The sequence below is a fragment of the Arabidopsis lyrata genome (assembly GCF_000004255.2).
Source record: "Arabidopsis lyrata subsp. lyrata unplaced genomic scaffold ARALYscaffold_3, whole genome shotgun sequence".
Taxonomy (NCBI): Eukaryota; Viridiplantae; Streptophyta; class Magnoliopsida; order Brassicales; family Brassicaceae; genus Arabidopsis; species Arabidopsis lyrata.
The window spans coordinates 14,701,080-14,719,748 of NW_003302553.1; the positions used below are offsets into that span (position 1 = coordinate 14,701,080).

Below are 18,669 nucleotides of genomic sequence, written 5' to 3' on the forward strand. Positions count from 1 at the left end.
GGAAAAATATGTATAAGTAGTTGTTGTGACACTTTTTTTTTAAAAAATATTTGATAAAATGCTGTTGTGACATCTTTGAGGTATACAATTAGAAAGCTAATGTGGGAGGATGATCTAGGTTTTTTTTTAAAAATTTATGTCTCTATATAATTTAACGAAAAAAACCCGCTATTCCTTAATAAAGAAAAAAAATATAGAGAATTTCCTTTGACAAAATAAAAAAAATATAATTACTTTGATAAAAAAGGGTTTTCCATCTCCGAAAATGCAGATTAATCATACGAAGTCCAAAATAATAGGCAATATAACCCTTATATCTATATTATAAACGTTTATTCAGTCACATACATTAGTTTTTTTAAATTCTAAAAGTAGAGTTGAACTCTTCATCGCGAGGGCTTCGATTTGACATACTATTTATCAAAATTTTACGAACTTAACGGTAGCGAATAAAGGTTATATTGCGTATTATTTTAAATTTTGTATGATTAATCTGTATTTTTCGAAGATAAAGAATAAAGTTGCAAAAATGGCGAGTTAGAAGTTTTTTAGCACAAAATCTAAAAAAGAAAACAAAAAATATAGAGAATTTCTTGTTCTAATTCCCGGATTTTTGCGTCATCGCCGCTACATTACTCTACATGTAAGTCGGTCACAGTTACGAGTCCAGGGCAAATTGGTAATTTTAGAATTGTCAAGCCAAAAATTCAAAATTGAAAAATCCCCATAAACTGTTTACGACCCAAAACAACATCTTTAAGCTTCTCCCGCAAAATTCAGCAAAGCTTTCAGAGGAATCTCTCACCAGTCAGTCACCACCACCGTCTAGGTCAAATCTCGTCTTCCTCACGCTCCATTTCTCCGTAGAATTTTTCCTAATTTCTTCTCCGGTTTATCGATTTTTCAATTTTCTAGGGTTTCGCGCCGGGATCTAGAAATCATCATTCATCATGCCGGTGAGTTTGACTCCGAACGCAATCACGGCGATAAACGACGGCGACGTGAATTTGAAGCCGTTGCTACAGGTTTTAGAAATCAAAATGATAGGAAGAAGTCAAGAGAGAAGCCAAGAGAGGTATCGTTTCCTCATTTCCGATGGTGTTTCAGCTCAACATGCTATGGTCGCGGTTCAGCTTAATGATCGAGTCAAATCAGGACAAGTTGAGAAAGGATCCATCGTTCAGCTGATTGATTACATTTGCAGCGATGTTAAAGGCCGCAAGTAATTTTCCATTTTCTCTCTCGTTAGATCTAGAATATTTTCGACCACCATTGTGTTGAATTGCATAGTTTCTGATCTCTGATTTGTTGTTTGGTGGAATAGTATTTGGATTTTTAGTTCAGTAAGTGGCACTCGGAGGCTTGATAGGTGTTACTGATTTTGTATCAAGGGGAAAAATGTTAGTCTATGTGTTTTTGTTGGACGATTTTGTTTGGTAATCTCATCTTTAGTTTGGTATGAGAACAATATCTGTACACTAGTTTTGGCATTGGATACAACTTTCTGATTCTGTGATGTACCAAGTTTCTCATACTGTGCCTTGATACCGAAAGTAAATGTCTGGTTATGTTATTGAGCATTCCTAATTCTGTATTTGGTTAGTATGTGTAAGGTATTTGTTACAATGAGTTTGCAAAAGCAATGATAGCTTCGCTTTTGGTAGAGATGTTTCAATGAGGTTTGTTGTATTGGTGAATGCTTTTGGTTAAAATTTACTTGTGCCAAAGATTTGTGTTGTTGTCTTTGTAGGTCTTGGTATATAATGGTTGGGAGGCAGATGTTCTGGACAACTTTCAGGGATGAAATTGAGACGATTTTATTGAGTGCTTTTGTAGGAAATATATTTACACATTTGCTTGGTTGAACATGCCATATTTGGAGGAGTTTTGCTCTCTTTGATTGTGATTTTCTTATGCCTCTATTCATACTGTGTACAGGCTTATTGTGGTGCTGAATATGGAGACAATAGTACCACATTCTGAAACCATCGGGAACCCCACAATATTTGGAGAAACAGATACAGAAGCCCAGAAGCCGCTTTCAGCTGTGGGTAATATACCGCCTCCGAACAGGGTTGTTTTTAATGAACCAACGGCTCAGCATTCTGTTAATAGAGCACCTCCCAGGGGCGTAAACATTCAAAATCCAGCCAACAGTACTCCAAGTTTCAGGCCATCTGTTCAACCTTCATATCAACCGCCTGCAAGCTACAGAAATCATGGACCCATAATGAAGAACGAGGCTCCAGCTCGAGTCATCCCTATTGCTGCTCTCAATCCATACCAAGGTCGGTGGGCTATTAAGGCTAGAGTAACTGCGAAAGGAGATATCAGACGATATAACAATGCAAAAGGAGACGGAAAGGTTTACTCGTTTGATCTGCTTGACTCTGATGGAGGGGAAATTCGGGTTACCTGCTTTAATGCTGTTGCTGACCGATTCTATGACGTTACTGAGGTTGGTAAGGTATATTTGATTTCAAAGGGAAGTTTGAAGCCTGCACAGAAAAATTACAACCACTTAAAGAATGAATGGGAAATTTTCTTGGAGTCAACATCGACTGTGGAGCTTTGCCCTGATGAAGATGGCTCCATACCAAGGCAGCAGTTCTCCTTCCGTCCTATAAGTGACATTGAGAACGCCGAGAACAATACCATACTCGATGTCATTGGAGTTGTGACTTCTGTGAACCCCTCAGTGCCAATCTTGAGAAAGAACGGGATGGAAACCCATAGGCGAATCCTGAATCTGAAGGATGAATCGGGAAAAGCTGTAGAGGTAACGCTATGGGGAGAATTCTGTAATCGAGATGGTCGGCAACTGGAAGAGATGGTTGATTCAGCTTTTCACCCGGTTTTAGCAATAAAAGCTGGAAAAGTAAGCGACTTCAGCGGGAAATCAGTGGGGACAATATCTTCAACACAGCTCTTCATAAATCCAGATTTCCCTGAAGCTCATAAACTACGAACCTGGTTCGATCACGGGGGAAAAGACACTGCTTCCTTCTCCATCTCCAGGGACACTATGCCTGGAGGTGTTTCCAGGAACGAGATAAGAAAAAGTGTTTCTCAGATCAAAGAGGAAGGTCTTGGAAGATCAGATAAGCCTGACTGGATCACTGTGAAAGCAACCATATCATTCATCAAAACAGATAGCTTCTGTTACACAGCTTGTCCTTTGATGATCGGAGATAAACAATGCAACAAGAAGGTAACACGGTCTGGAACAAACAGGTGGCTTTGTGACCGGTGCAACCAAGAGTCTGATGAATGCGACTACAGATACCTTCTTCAGGTGCAGATACAAGACCACACTGGGTTGACTTGGATAACCGCGTTTCAAGAAACGGGAGAAGAAATCATGGGATGTCCGGCTAAGAAGCTTTACGCATTGAAATACGAATTGGAGAAGGAGGAAGAGTTCGCAGAGATTGTTAGAGACAGACTGTTTCATCAGTACATGTTGAAGCTAAAGATCAAAGAGGAATCGTATGGGGATGAACAAAGAGTGAAGATGACTGTTGTGAAGGTGGATAAGATGAATTATACATCAGAGAGTAAATACATGCTTGATTTGCTCGTAAGGTAAAACAGGGAGAGATTTCAATTAACTCAGAATATCAAGCCCAGTTTAGTACACGACTATATTATGAATTGATGAATTCTATTGAATCTTGATTCAATGAAGCTTAGCGTTATGATGTCAAATCTCATTCGTTTTTCGAATTCAGGAAACAACAAGTTTTACTTTTATCCAAAAGTTCATTGCTGCAACATTAAACGAATACACAGAAGGAGAACAGATTACAATAATGATGTAAGAAAGATATGTAGTTCTTAGGTTCTCTTGACAGGGTCAAAGTTGGAGACGCCAACGACGACACCAATGATGACGGTGAGGACAAGGCCACCAGAAGCAATGCTAAGCAAGAAATTCTTGAGGGAAGGAGAGATTCCAGAACCAGCAGCTTCAGCTATCTCCGGGATCACCATCGAAGCGGTAAGAGCAGCTGCGGAGATTCCGGTTAATGCCTTGTCCATCTTGAGCGCCTTAACTTGAAGCCTCTGTGCTCTGCCTCCTGTTGCAACCAAAGCCTTGGATGGTTTCAGAGGTAATGGCTTGAGGAAAGGCGACGAACGGGTCTGGCAAAGTGGTGTGACCAATGACATCGCGGAGGTAGAAGCCATCTCTTCCGATCTCTTTTGGTCTCTCTAGATTGATCTTGTGGGATTCTCTTTCGAAATGTGTGAAGTTTCTGGTGAGAATGGTATTTGAGAAGGAAGGTTTGAGGTAAGTGAGGTTCGGAGATTGGAGATGTGAGATATGAGTCTTACGTGGCAGCTTCTGAGCTTCCTAATGGCTTATTGGATAGATAACGTTATCTTCGTTTGAGATTACTGTGGTTGCTATTGGGCGTGATCAAAATATCGCACATCAAGTCCGGTTCGATAATTGACAAAACCGAGTTGAGAGGTGTATAGTTTCGGTTCGATTTGATTTGGAAAATTTTAAGATTTAAGATCATCTAACAATTTTGGTTCTCAATTCTCACACCCTTAAGTTGGTTATATACAAAGTGTTTGAACAATAATCGGTTTATAATTTAGGGCTCAAATTATGAAATTATTACAAACGCACCCCCAAAACGTTAACATATCGTTTGCAACATTTGCCTTTGAAGTTGAAAAGTGATCAGCCTCAGTAATAATATGATACAGAAACCGGGAAGGCTTCACATTTTTCGAAGGTTGTCCAACCTTGCTTGAAGGTCACTATCTATACCTCCGCTGTCCTCAGCTCCGGTCGCTTCAGCTTGCACCACCTTGTTCTTTGCGGCTGGTACAGCTACCGCACCAGATGGAGCATTCACCAGCTGAAACATAGATAAACCGGTCAAATCAAGTTACGTACCTCATAGTTGAAAAAATAGAACTAGGAATGTTAAATATGGTTTTCGGTTTTGGAAAGTATGGTAACCGATGTAAAACCGAATCTGATGTGGAAGCAGTATTGGTTTCAGTTCTTAGCCAGATATTTTAAGGGACTTTAAGCTATGGTAAGTTTTTTTTCCATTTCGGTTCGGATTGGTTTCAGTTTATTGGATATCTGACAAGTATACAGTTTTCAGATAGGGTTTTTTTGGATTCGGGTTAGATTGTTTCAGTTATCCAGATTTACAAGTGAATGGTAGATAAGATTTTGATGTTTTACCTCCTGGTTGATGTCGATACCGATCTCGTCAAGGACTTGGCTAACAAGATCTTCAGTCTCTTCTTCTTCCTCATCTCCTTCCAAAGCATCATCAATAGCATCTCCCATCACCTCAGACACCATCTCCATTTTCTCGTTCTGCCTCTCAAATTCTTGCATGATTTTCTGCAGAGATGGCAGGTTCATCTGCCTGTTCATTTGCCCCATTGCTTTAGTCACACCTTTCATCGCCTCACCCATCGCTTGTGTAGATTTCAGAGTCTGAAATAACAAAGTGCAAGTTTATTGCCTTGCAGGAAACAAGTATAGCGTCTAATACTATTTCATTCGACTTTCGGTAAAATAAAGCATACCTGGATCCTGAGAGATACACCTTGAAGTTGGGATTTAAGCTTGTAAAATTTCTCAATCTGGTGCCGCGTTCTGATAAGATCCTTTGCCATCACTTTAACGGCTCCCTGTGAGAAAGTAACCAACAAATGATAGTCAATTTACAGAAAATGTCCAACTGCAAAAGAACACAATCTATTCAGTATTAATAATCTGTTGGTGAGGACTAATTACGTTGTAGTTTTTCTAAAGCATCCACCGTTATATAATCTATTAGTTTGTACCAACCCCTTGCAAAGAATTTTCCAAACTAGTCAGAATCCTACTTTTAAGATCACTGTAATCATTTAGTGATACAGGAATTACAGAGGGATACGGCATAAACAAATCTGATACCTATAAACAGACAAGGAGCAGTATATAATTCAGCTAGTCATTCAACCTCGACATATCGTTTTAACTGCCTACACAATGGTAATGAAGAAAGTAGGCAATCAATACGAAAGAGAAACAAACCATCTGGCCCTGCTTTGCGGTCTTTTTAATCTCGTTAATGAGTTTCTTTTCTTGTGTTTGAAGGCCTTGTCTCTCCCTCTCTATCTCCCTGATAGACTTATCGAGCATCCGCTTGTTTTCCCGCAGAAGTTCTGCAACCAACAAATCATTTTACACGAGCTATACATGATCTAAAATCACTCTTAAGCTAACAAAACAATGCACACTAATCGACATGGACACAATTCATCTCATAATCTTCAAACCAATCGAATGCTATATAAATTCAACAACATCATCCAATTATCCTCAGAATCAGCACATTAAACCTAATTGGACCCAATTTCAATTCCAAAAACTACAAGATCAAAAGATGCGATCATCGAATTGACGGTAGTTGTTGATGCAATCACTGGCCAGGAATATTTCACAAAGAAATCGAGATCCAACAAGAGACGAAATCGAGAGATACAAAAGAGAAGAAGAACCTGCGGGAGTTTTTCGCTTTCCGAAGATTGAATTCATCATGATTCTTCAATACCAAATCTGGGAATTTGCAGAAGCTTGAACGAAATTAAGCCGACGAATTAGCAAAACCTTTGATCGGACTGGAAAAAATATACAAGAGACGAAGCTTCCTTTCGATGCGAAACGCGTAAAGGAATGATTTTTCTTTTCTTGCTTTTCTTGAGAAGTTTATTTAATATCAAGTATAGCACCAATCTTTCTCATAATTAACATCCAAGACCACTTTTACGAACAATTCTTGGGTTCACCCCTAGTATTCACCATCTTTAGTTTTAGCCAATTATTATGTCATGTCATATAATATTAAATAGAGATTAAATTAAACAAACAAATAAAATAAATTAAAAAATAAAATTATTAACGAACATATTATTTAGTTGCAGCCTCCCCGTCTTTTTTTTAGGTTTTTGACATCATACGGTCGTCGCCATCTTTTCCTTCCATCTTTCTCGCTAATCTGACCTGTTCAATTTTTTGCTTGTGTTTCAAAAAACATTATTATTGCTTGTGTTTCTCTTTCTGATTTGTTCATTTTTTTTCGTACATGTTCCTTTTTGAAAAACAGGATATGATGGAGCCTGAGAAGACAATTTTTTCTTCAAGTCAAATGAAGCATGCATCATTGTCAAGAATAAATCCAAGACACCATAATACTTGATGTTACGAATGATAGATGGAAGGAAAAAATGGCCACCGTATGATGTCAAAAAAACTAAAAGGAAGACGGCGAGCATGTAACTAATTTTTTTTTTTATTAATAATTTTATTTTATTTGTTTGTTTAATTTTTAATCTCTATTTAATGTTATATGATATGGCATAATGATTGGTTAAAATTAAAAGGGGTGAATACTTGGATTCACCACTACGGTGAACCCAAGAATTGTTCCATTTTATTATTATTTTGAACCCCTAAATAGTAAATACTAAATACGCCTTTCTTTTTGTCATACTAGGATGTTGTTTGTCATGTGTATCTATTGCTCGATTCTGTAATATTATTTTTTGCTTAACAAGTACTTTTCATTAACCAAAGTAACAAAGTCTTCTACATCTACTTCTACTAAACCAACGGTCAATTTAACAAAAACTGCAGCATTCTCCATCTGCCACGTGTCATAAATCTTAAATTCTTTACTTTTACTTTTCTATTTTTTCTCTCGGTTCTTTTCTTCTTAATTAATTTTTATATCAATTAAAACTTAAAAGAAAGTTTCCTCAATCCCTTATTCCACGATTTATGGGATTTGACAAAGAGTGACTTATAAAATTTTCACTTGATCACGGAAACTGCTTCAGGATATTTACTTCTATTCAAATATTATAAAAACAATTATTAAAGCAAAAATCTACCCTTGGGTTTTCGGGGCATTGGATTCTCACCAATGTTTGCGTTACTCAAGCCGACATTTCCCACGATCCTTTTCAATGCAACCGTTCCTCCACCTACCACTAGATTGATGCAGATAAAAGTTCATGTAAATCCATATTGTCATCCAATGCGCCTTTACAGAAACAAGTTTTACTTTTGATTCAATGGTTGCAATTTCAAACGGATTGATCTTTTATTTTCTTCTTGAATTTTGATTTTTAATTACCAAGTTTTTTTTACTGTATCTTTTTTTTTGTAGGTTCTACAAAACAGATTTATAACGAAATTAGTCAAGGATCACCATTAAAGGACTTTATCGAACACAAGAGTAACCGTCAATCGTCTTTTCAAAATTCAATGGAGTTTGAACATCTGCGAATATACAATTTAGCTTATAATCAATTTTTTGCTACCAATTCTAGGTTTCTTCCATCGTCTTCAAATCTTTGGATTTTCTTTTTTCAATGACTTGACTAACAAATTTTCCAATCTCTCTTTTTTCCTTTTTAATTTTCGTCCCCAACTACTTGCAATTGTAATTCCAATTCCTTATTATATTTTAATGTTGTCTTGTGTCAGGAACGAAGCTATGGCTAATCTGCTTAACTATGGCTAACTTAAACATCTTCATATCTATTGCATCAGTCTATTATCATGTGCAATGCATCGGGTCATGAAGAGCCTGAGTTGGATTCTAGCTGAGGTTAGTTTCACTAATAAACACGAACTGTATAATTCTCCATATATCCTTAACATTCTTTCTTGATTTCATGTCCACTTTTATAATATGGAAACTATTTCTACTCAGGAGCCTTGCATGGTCAAGAACTAGATCATGGCCAATTCCATTTGATCATCGATCTTATGAGCATTTGATTGATCTCTCTATTTGTTTTTTTTTGGGTGTAATCTAACTATGTAAGTACTCAACTTGCGTTTTGTAAGAAGGCTTAAAAACTTGTGTTTTTGTAAGAAACATTTAATTTACCAGACTATTCAATATTACTTTTAAAATTATCTATCTAACAATAAAGTATTCATATACGTTTATTTCTTTTAATTTTTGTCCGTCCTTTATTTTACCAATCGATCAATTTATGTATGGAAAAGATCTTCCACTATAAATTGAAATTTCTCATATTTATTTCATCTTACATTATTTTAATCAATCTTTGTATATATAGATATACTAATATTATATGTTAATATTTTAATTTTCTTTTTATTTATACATAAATTATATTTATAATATCAACTAATTGCTAATTAACAAACAAAATAAATAAAACCCGTGCAAGGCACGGGTCTTAACACTAGTTAGTAACAAACTCGAAGTTTAGAGAGAAAGAAGTGTTAAGATATAATCAGATTTTCTCATTAATTAGTAACGAGGGGTTATTGGTTCATGCATTTATAAGAATTTATAAATTTAAACAAAAATCATTTTTTATTCAATTATTGATTTTAAAATCTTAACTAAAATTATGTGTTATTGGTTTTATGATTTATAAATACTCATTAAAATCCTATGTTATTCGTTTAGTCATTTGTTATTGGATTTCAAAATATAAATTATGTTTAAAATAGATTTGAATGGATTTTAAATAGTAAAATAGAAATATTCAAATTCATGAGTAAACACATATTATTTCAAAATTCATATGTCTTAATTTCATAATTAATAAAGATTTTCAAATCCTATATGAATTTACAAATCAATAAACTAATAACAATGTAGAGTATAGTTTCTTTATATACATATCTAATCATATGCTAACATAAGCTTATCTAACTATTAACATAAGCTTATCTAACTATTAACATAAGCTAAGTATGCTAATGTAAGCTGGTAAGTGATACTCATCATACAAAAAAGTACTATATATACTAGTTTGGAACTTCGATAAAATTTGCATTAATAATCTATAAGAATTGCATTCTTTGAGAATCAAACCTTAGAACTAGAGTACCTACGCTTTTCTAGCTCCACGAGATTTTTAATCCACATTAACACTATAGAATACAACTTAGGATCATATTTCATAAAAGAAAGATATTACCTCGCTACTCTATCGGCCACTCCGTTTCCTTCTCGATAAGTGAATGTGAACATCACCTCCACAAAGTGCTGGATCAGTTGCTTAATGTCCCGTATGACTAAAGACATAAAAATTAAACAATGATAGGTTTTCAAAATCTTAGGGTTTGACTTACCATGTAAAATTATGATTCATTTTCATGCATGTACAACGTAATATTCCATTGATATTACGATTAATTTACATGAAAATTAATAGATATGATAAAAAGACGCAACCGTATAAAAATATATGCTACCATAGAAGATATATCTACAACTGACTAAAATTTCTACATCATTGATCATTTCAAAAATATTTAGTCATATCAAGAATTATAGGAATTCTTTAAACTTTAAATAATGTATGTTAAAAATAGTTTAGAGAATATATAATTAATAATGTTGGTTACGAAATTCAATTTTTTTGGATTAATCTTAAACCGGAAAAATCAGTGTCAAAAATAATAAAATGTTGGTAATTATCTAAGAAGAACGTTTAAATAGATTTGAACTGTTTGTTAAAGAAAACTATTGGAACAGAGAGTTGTGATGAAAAACACGAATAAAGCATAGCGAAAGACACAACTCTAAATGAACAGATACAACTTTCGGAAAAGACACAACCGTCAAAAATATATTTCAAATTATCAAAAATTAAAATATATATTTTACGAAGAGTTACGATAAAAAAATGCAATCGTAGAAGAAATTAATACAGATTGTTATTATTATTATATAATAAAAATATATATAGAGTTAAAAGGCATGAACGTTTAAACTTTAAATAGACATAATTGTTTGTAAAAGATACAACTATTGGAAAGAAGAGTTGTGGTGAAAAACACGAATAAAGCATAATGACAAGACACAACTCTAAATGAATATATGTAACCTTTTGAAAAGACATAACCGTTAAAGGTAAATTTTAAATTATTAAATATCAAAATATATATATATCTTACGAAGAATTACAATAAAAAAACACAACGGTAGAAGACATTTATTCGGATTATTATTATTATTTAGATTACTCAGATCTCTGTCCAAATTCACAATCGAGGAACCATGCTTATGATCCGTTGCTTCCTTCGCCAAGCGTCGCCACTCTTCTGCCTTCTCTCTCATTTTCTTTCCCTTCTCTCCATCTATCAACTCTTTAACCACTGTCTCAATCTCTTCCCTCCTCACATCTTCACCAATCTCCATACCCACCTCCCATTCGTCACAACAGAATTTACAATTCGTTTGTTGCTCTGCGAAAAACGGCAAACAAACCATTGGAACTCCGCATGAAAGACTTTCCAACGTCGAGTTCCATCCACTATGTGTTAAGAACACTCCGATCGAGGGATGAGAAAGAACTTTCTCTTGAGGACACCAATTTGCTAGCATTCTCCGGTCTACTTTCTCAGTTAAAAAATCCGGGGGAACTACCGCCTCCTCTCCCACTACTAAATCTGGCCTAATCACCCATAAAAATTCTTTCCCACATCCCGCCAATCCCCAAGCAAACTCTACAAGATGCTTTGCGCTCATTACCGTTATGCTCCCAAAGTTGACATAAACAACGCTGTTTCGAGTTTTAGTATCAAGCCAATCTAAACAATCCATCTCCTCTTTCCATAGATTTGATCCTATCTTTCCTACATCACTATTTTCATCAATCTCCTGGTTCATTATCAGATGAAGTGGTCCAATTGAATAAACGGGAGGTAAAATGGATTGCATAGACTGGATGACATCATGTTCAAGATCATCAAATGTGTTTAGAATGATAGCAGAAGCGTGCTTGGCACTACAAGAAAGACGCCGGTTAACGTCGGTATATTGAAGTCAATTAGTAATCCGACGTTAAACTTTCAATTAGAGAAGTATTTTGCGTGACTTAAGAAACCGACTTAATCATTTGCGTCACTTATTAATACTTCGATTTTTTTTCATTTATCTAGAAACTAATTGTTTCTAGTAACAAAACTTTCCGATCGCTTATGATCTCTTCCATTTACGAGGTTCTCTATCTAAGCCTATCGTCGTTGTGGTGGAGTTCTGATTCTTTGATTTCAATATCCATTTGGATTCAAGCTCAGAGGCGGAGAAGCAGATCCAAAATCGATGATCTCTGTAACCAGATTTAGACGAAACAAGAGCATCGAAGCTCGTCGAAACCACCAAATCAGGTATTGATTCTAACTTGGAAACATGATCGGAGATATTCGCCGTTAGGTTATCGGACATTGACTTATGATAATGGAGAATCATGATAGTTTGCTGCGGAAAATTGAAATGTCAGTGCTTGAAATCATCGGTCCTTTTAAGAGAAAATTGGTTGCTCGATTCCAATGTCAGTGATTGAGTTTCGAAGTAGATGCTCTCAATTTGTATAGAGGAACTTCCCATAGATGAATTCACGGACCTGAGTTTAAGAGATGATTTGTTCGATCTGCACAGACAATGTGGATCTAGAGTAAGGAGTTGATTCTAGCCAAGACTGATTCGAGTCTTTGTGTTCTACTACCTCAATAAGTTGAGAGTATAATCTTTGAGGATCTTGAAGAAGCATATGGACTTGTTCCAATGAATCATTGAATCGATTACAATCACAATCTGGTCTTGTTTTGATTGATTTATCATCTGGTTTTGGCAGTGATATGTTTTGTTTGATCATTAAGAAAAGCAACGACACATTTTACACTTCACAGAGGTAGATGAATTGGCAGTACTTGGGACAAACTACAATAGGTATGAATAACAACAAATTGCATAATGTTTGATAATGATACTGAGATATGAGTTTAAGACTGTTTTTAAGTCTGATAAGTCTGATACTGAGATATGAGTTTAATCCGGGGACAATGAAAATAAGTGTGTGTAAGTAAGTCAAAGAAAAAAAAAGAGCTTGGAAACGAAACAATATACATAGAGAGATACATAGAGAGGATAGGATAAGGTGTTACTTATCTTTGACTTCTTTCTGCAAAAAGTTTCAAAATTTGAGTCATTTTTTGTTTTTGTGTTTTGATTTTTGGAAACTGATCCATTGTCAGAGATGGAGGCTCTTTCCATCAACGCACCAACTCAGGATTCTACTTTGCCCTCCGGAGTAAAGTAAGTTTCTTCTCCTATCTCCCCTGCAATTTTATTGCCTAGGATTCAAGAAAGAATGAAACCAACGTTGGTGTTATATTAGTTGATCTCTTGGCTAGTAGTTTCTTCCAAAAGTTTCAGGTCAGATGTGCTTCTCATTCTCTGGAGCCGTTGGGTGAGAAGAAGACAATTTCTTATTTTTATACATCAAACAAATTTCTTGTAATTTTCATTTATTTTCTAAACATTAAAAAGATAAGGGAAAATTAGATTGGGTACCACTTTTCAGAGAAAGTTTAGGCTTAGTACCACATTTGGAAAAATCTTTTGAAATGTACCACATTTCAATGCCACATGCTTAAAGCCGGACGAAATTGCCCTTGATGGAGAGAGAAGTGTGTCAGAGAAAGGGACAACTTGGGACAGGAGGGAGCAGTCTGCATTTAATGCTGCACGTTTACAAAATTTATGTCGTCCTTTTTGTCTCTCTCCTGGCACATTGGTAACCGTTTTCGTCCCTGTCTGGTAAAACGAAGTTGTCCCCGAGTAAATCCAGATCTTCGTCTTCGGCTCTCTGGCAGAATAAAATAAAGATCAAGTTGTCCCCGAGTTAATCCAGATATCTGGCTGGTAAAACCACACCATCTGGCGATGGATAATTAAGAGATGTTGTCCCCGAGTAAATCCAGATCTCTGCAGGCTGGTAAAACCATATCATCTGGGATTCATGATAATAGAGCAAGCTGATGAAATCGGGGACAAGATCTAGACGCAACAGAGAATTTTCAATCGGGGACAAGAGCTAGAGACAAAACGAAAGCGTTTATTATGAGACAAGATCTGAAGAAGAAAGAGAAAGGGAAAGTGAGAGAGAGACGAAAGTGTTTTGTGTTTCTCTGAGGGGGATAATGATGTGGGGTTAAAGTGCACAGATCTCGAGGGATGAGAGATTAATAGGGAATAGAAAAAGTGGATATTGTGAAGTAGTAAGGGCAAAATGGTAACTTTGCATGTAAATGTGGTATGATTTGAAAGAAGGATAGGAATGTGGTAGATTTTGAAAGAAATTGGAAAAAAGTGGTACATTTGGCAAAAATCCCAAAAGATAATGTGTTCTTTTATTATTTTGTGACAATTATGTCTTGTCCTTAATATATAATATATGATTTTTTACTATTGAGTCTATTGTCGTTTAAAATTTTTAACTAAAATTTGTTTTATTCAATAAAAAAAAAAAAAACTGTATTGTGGACAAAAAATCATAATAAAGAAAACTGTAATAAAGAAAACTGTAATAATTGTTTGTCCAAAAAAAAAAAAAACTGTAATTGGTAAATGCACATTACGTCGGTTTTAAATCATTGTATAACTGACACTAAAAATCAACAAAACTATCGTTAGACTTTTGACGTTAAAGTTAACATCAGTTTTACAAATGAAGTTAACTCCATGGCTCGCTCGGTCTCACGGAGGGCGTAGTTAACCATAATGTCATCAGGATTAGTGGTGCGAATGAAGCTAGGAATATCCTTTAGTGTTAGATTCTTCATAGACGGTATCCAATCTATAACTGTATCTAAGTACTCCTTCGTCAAGTAACTTTCATCTGCCAAATCCATCACCATTATTTATTTGTTCAGTCTCTAGTAAAAAACGCATGACACAAAATTTGACATTTACATAAGCATATATATATATATACATATATATATGTCTATATGATTCAATATTGGACACGACATCAATAGAATAACTTCAAAGTCCGAAGGGATTGGCCTAAAGACAGTTGTTGCCTCGATAATGATAGTGGCCTAATTGCATTCATATGACCGAAAGACAGTGGCCTCGATAATGATATTGGCCTAATTGCTTTTTGGTAGGAATGATATTGGCCTAATTATATTAATGTTTAAGCGTGATTTATTTTTATTTTTTTAAATCATCTCCAAGGATTTTTTCGCATTTCGTTTTGAAAATTTCGTTATCTTTTTCTCTTTTTTCTTGGTCGTCATCAAGTTTCCATGTTTTTTTTTTTGTTGTTAAAAGATCAAGTTTCCATGTTTATGCATTTTAGGTTTCAAAGATCATGAACAAAAATTGGAACCCACACAAAAATAAACCTTTACACAAATTAAATTAGTGAGAGACTCAATGGGTCTCTTACCATTGCACATGCTCTTACCCTAGTCGTGGTACGTACCTAAAGCTTTTTTAGGTTAAACTTAGTATTATAACGTCAATTATATCACTAACATGTACCTTTTAATGGACACAGACCCTTCTCGATGAAGAGATGAAAGTGTAGATAAGCCATGAAGCCACAAGCACTTGTGGTCCAGAAAAGAACCTCCGGTACACCAAGCTCCTCCGCAGCGTCAAGGGTAAAGCTCATTGTACCATCTGACACAATGCAGCTCACCGGAGGAACGTTCTGTTGGGAGTTAATCCGCCGGAGAAGCTCCTTAAATGGAGTGAGACAGTTCTTCTTGACAGCGTCGCACAAGGCACTGATGTCTTGCGTGGCGTCCACGTTCGTCTCTGGTAAACCGTCAGGGATGGACTCGAAACGGAACGAAGGAAGCCCATCGAGGGCGTTTGGGCCACGGGATCTAAGAAGACGGTTGTGGTTGTAGATGGTGTTGACGAAGGTGACGTGAAAGCCTCTGACGTAAAGGATTTTAGCCAGTTTCAGCATAGGGTTGATGTGGCCTTGAGCCGGATAAGGCACGCAAACTACGTGGGGTTTCTGTTCGTTATAAACGACATGAGATTCCATTTCTTTCTCTATTCGTCAAGACAATTGTGTGTGCGTGTGTGTTTTTCTGTAAAGAAGAAATGTGATTTTGCATTGGCCTAAGCTTTGACATACGCAAATTTATAGGAACAAATGTTTGTTTTGTTTCTTGCACGTTGTGGTTGTTGACAAATCTACGTCACATGTCCATACTTGCCATGAGCCACGTCGATATTTTCAAATAATATGATATTTTTGATGACATGGTTAATAAAGAGTACTTATGTCAACCAAAGCATTTACAAATTGATGAATGACATAGAAAGTGAACCACTTTAGGAAAAATAAAGTTTTTGGTTATAATTCATACGTTTGTCTTTACTTTTTTGATGTTACTCAAATGTCGATGCTTTGATTGGTGACTAAAGATGTTACTGAAAAGGATTGTACACACCTCACTTCCGGTTAGGAATCGTGAACCATGCTCTTTTGCTAATGTATCTAGGTGGTCACCAGTGTTCCTAACAAAGATGTTCATGGAGGCTGGTGACCTGCTCGGTAAAGGAAGATAGGTGCCCCTTCATATCCGCAAACTCAAGTCTTCAAATAAAGTTGGCGTGAGGAACAAGTTGTGAAAAAGCTTTATGACTCACTTAAACTGAACGGAACACGATACATGATAGTATGATTTTTTACTCAGGAAGTATCAATTCCTAATACACATGCCATTGTAATATATTAGGTTATCAATCCAATCTCAGTGTGATTGCAAGTATTCAAGATATGAAACAGAAAGCAAGTAAGTCAAGCCAATTGTAAAAGGGTTTTGTGTGTTTCTATTGAACCTAACACTACAAGAAATATCTACATTGATAGCATATGACGATAGCTCATTTTTCGTAACTGTTATGATAGATGAATTTTATTTTTGATTACTATATAATAGTACTGAAACAATGCTAAGAAAAAAAATCACCAAATCAGAAGCGAAAATCACTTATTCCGCCAATACTTAGATGAAAAATTCACCTAAGCGCTAGAAACTTCAGATCCAAAAATTTGAAGTGTTATTTTTTTGTTTGGTAGAATTTTTTTTTAAGTATTATAGTGTTTAGCCCAAAGCCAAAAAAAATTTACTATCTTTTTACGACAATACACAAAAAAAAAAAAAATCCCCCAAATCGAAACCTAGGTCTCATCGACTTCGGCTCCACTGTGAGCTCGTCGCCGGCGTCATTTCGCGTCCCTTCATTATCCTTCAGTCTACAGCTTGGTTCACAAACTCGGTCGATTCCTCTAATGGAGACAACACCAATCTGGACAAGGATCGAGACCGAGATCAGGAACGAGAACGTGACTGCGACTGGGAGAGAGATAGAGGGCCAGATCGATACTGCAATAGGGATAGAGACAGAGAGCAAGAGCGAGAGAGAGACCGTGAGCGTGGTCGTCGTGAACGTTATCGTGAACAGGATCAAATAAATAGAGATATGGTTCAAGAGGAGGAGGCTAAGGCTAGGAAGAAGGTAAGGGTTGAGAAATTGGTTGAGAGAGAGAGGGAGAAAGAACTCATTTGATATGAAGGTTTATGAGAAGATTTATTTGTTTTTTTTTGCCAGATTTGTGTTAGTTTCTCTAGCTCGATGCTTAGGTTAATTGTTGCTGTAACTTGTCTTCGTTTTATGTTCTTACTGTGATAGGAAGCTTGTTGACAAGGTTGCAGAAGTTGGATTCTATGTCGTGGTTCCTGATGTCTTCCATGGAGATCCATTGTTAGTTGTTGATTGCAAAGCTAAGAACAAGACAATGACTTATCTCTTTGTTGGATAATAAATAAACCATGGTCCACTGACATGAGCTTACACATGGCTTTATCTTTCCTGTTTTGTGTTTAATCTCAGCAAAAGTTGCGGTGGAAATGGCAAAACAGAAGCTTGTTGACGCTACTGTTTTATTACATCCTTCTAGTGTGAACAAAAGATTAAAAAAGAGTGAGAGTCATCAATCTTGCTGTAAAAGATGGTAAAACACATAGAAGCTTTCTTTTGATAAACTCGGGACTAGGTACAATAATCAGTTGTGCAGTTTGTAATTGTTGTTGTTTTGCCTTTCTTATAGGTGAATTAATCTTTTGACGCTAGAGAAATGGAGTATGTGTGGTTAGTATCTTCTGTTTGTTTGATACATGGTGAGATCACATTTGTTTTGAAATTGTTTCCTAATGGTAAGTTTGATAATATGGGTTTTGTTTGTATTGCTTCGGTTATATCTTGGCACGATTAGTTTTATGAAAATATTGATGGTGTTTTTGTTTGATTGCAGGTTGGAGTTTGTGGAAACAACGTCATGAATAACCAAGTAACAAGTGATCTCATGTATGAGTTTCTGTTTTTTTTTTTCGTATGAATCTATAAATTATTTTATGGTTCAATATATGTTTTGTCTTTAGTGAGGGTATTGGATAGAAAGCTTCGATTCATCTTTTGGTGAGGTAAGCTTTCACTGGATCTCAGATATTCTTAAGAAAAGCTTTCGGTGGATCTTAGATATTCTTAAGAAATTTCTGATTCTAAAAATTCTTGTGTTCTCTGTGAAGTATGTTCTTCATAAGCTATAATTCAAATTAATGGTCTCTAGTTAAGTTGTATTCTTGTTTTTCTCAGATTCAGCTGTGGTAGGTATTGGTAAGACACTTTGCTGCTCCAAATACCTTTTCTAGCTTATCTTTCCTTCTTTCCTCACGCTTTTATATGTAGTCATTATCTAGTAGAAGCATTTGAAAAACTCACTTGCTTTACTTATACAAAGACAGCCAACGACAAAGAAAAGAACCAA

At 35.7% G+C, this 18,669-nt stretch overlaps 5 protein-coding genes and 2 long non-coding RNA genes across 8 annotated transcripts; 3 read left to right on the forward strand and 4 right to left on the reverse strand.

Annotated features, from left to right (window-relative positions):
- The first annotated feature begins 717 nt into the window (after positions 1-717).
- Positions 718-3,687, forward strand: LOC9319805 (replication protein A 70 kDa DNA-binding subunit A). Of its 2 annotated transcripts, XM_002883692.2 has the most exons (3): positions 718-829; positions 916-1,222; positions 1,939-3,687. In XM_002883692.2, exons 2-3 carry the CDS (start codon positions 951-953, stop codon positions 3,587-3,589), a joined length of 1,923 nt encoding a protein of 640 aa, XP_002883738.1. In that variant the 5' UTR covers positions 718-829; positions 916-950; the 3' UTR covers positions 3,590-3,687. The 2 variants fall into 2 exon arrangements, with proteins under 2 accessions (XP_002883738.1, XP_020888860.1); XM_021033201.1 differs by lacking the exon at positions 718-829 and having other exon boundaries at positions 1,135-1,222; positions 1,751-3,687.
- Positions 3,688-3,698: 11 nt separating this feature from the next.
- Positions 3,699-4,411, reverse strand: LOC9319806. The gene has a single exon (XM_002885774.2). The coding sequence runs from the start codon at positions 4,186-4,188 to the stop codon at positions 3,838-3,840; it is 351 nt and encodes a 116-aa protein (XP_002885820.1). The 5' UTR covers positions 4,189-4,411; the 3' UTR covers positions 3,699-3,837.
- Positions 4,412-4,525: 114 nt separating this feature from the next.
- Positions 4,526-6,772, reverse strand: LOC9321887 (vacuolar protein sorting-associated protein 2 homolog 1). The gene is made up of 5 exons (XM_002885775.2): positions 6,526-6,772; positions 6,059-6,189; positions 5,566-5,670; positions 5,213-5,473; positions 4,526-4,874 (listed from the first exon to the last, which is right to left on the reverse strand). The coding sequence occupies exons 1-5, from the start codon at positions 6,563-6,565 to the stop codon at positions 4,734-4,736; spliced, it is 678 nt and encodes a 225-aa protein (XP_002885821.1). The 5' UTR covers positions 6,566-6,772; the 3' UTR covers positions 4,526-4,733.
- A 1,022-nt stretch (positions 6,773-7,794) lies between these two features.
- Positions 7,795-8,950, forward strand: LOC110230414. Its single transcript, XR_002333521.1, has 2 exons — positions 7,795-8,639; positions 8,745-8,950. It is a non-coding gene; the product is annotated as an uncharacterized LOC110230414 (long non-coding RNA).
- Positions 8,951-9,992: 1,042 nt separating this feature from the next.
- Positions 9,993-12,049, reverse strand: LOC110230107 (UDP-glycosyltransferase 85A1-like). Its single transcript, XM_021032099.1, has 2 exons — positions 11,015-12,049; positions 9,993-10,093 (listed from the first exon to the last, which is right to left on the reverse strand). The coding sequence occupies exons 1-2, from the start codon at positions 11,742-11,744 to the stop codon at positions 9,993-9,995; spliced, it is 831 nt and encodes a 276-aa protein (XP_020887758.1). The 5' UTR covers positions 11,745-12,049.
- A 999-nt stretch (positions 12,050-13,048) lies between these two features.
- On the forward strand, positions 13,049-14,196 carry LOC110230343. Its single transcript, XR_002333448.1, has 2 exons — positions 13,049-13,121; positions 13,236-14,196. It is a non-coding gene; the product is annotated as an uncharacterized LOC110230343 (long non-coding RNA).
- A 189-nt stretch (positions 14,197-14,385) lies between these two features.
- On the reverse strand, positions 14,386-15,797 carry LOC9321888 (UDP-glycosyltransferase 85A2). Its single transcript, XM_021032972.1, has 2 exons — positions 15,360-15,797; positions 14,386-14,706 (listed from the first exon to the last, which is right to left on the reverse strand). The coding sequence occupies exons 1-2, from the start codon at positions 15,793-15,795 to the stop codon at positions 14,498-14,500; spliced, it is 645 nt and encodes a 214-aa protein (XP_020888631.1). The 5' UTR covers positions 15,796-15,797; the 3' UTR covers positions 14,386-14,497.
- Between the last annotated feature and the right edge of the window lie 2,872 nt (positions 15,798-18,669).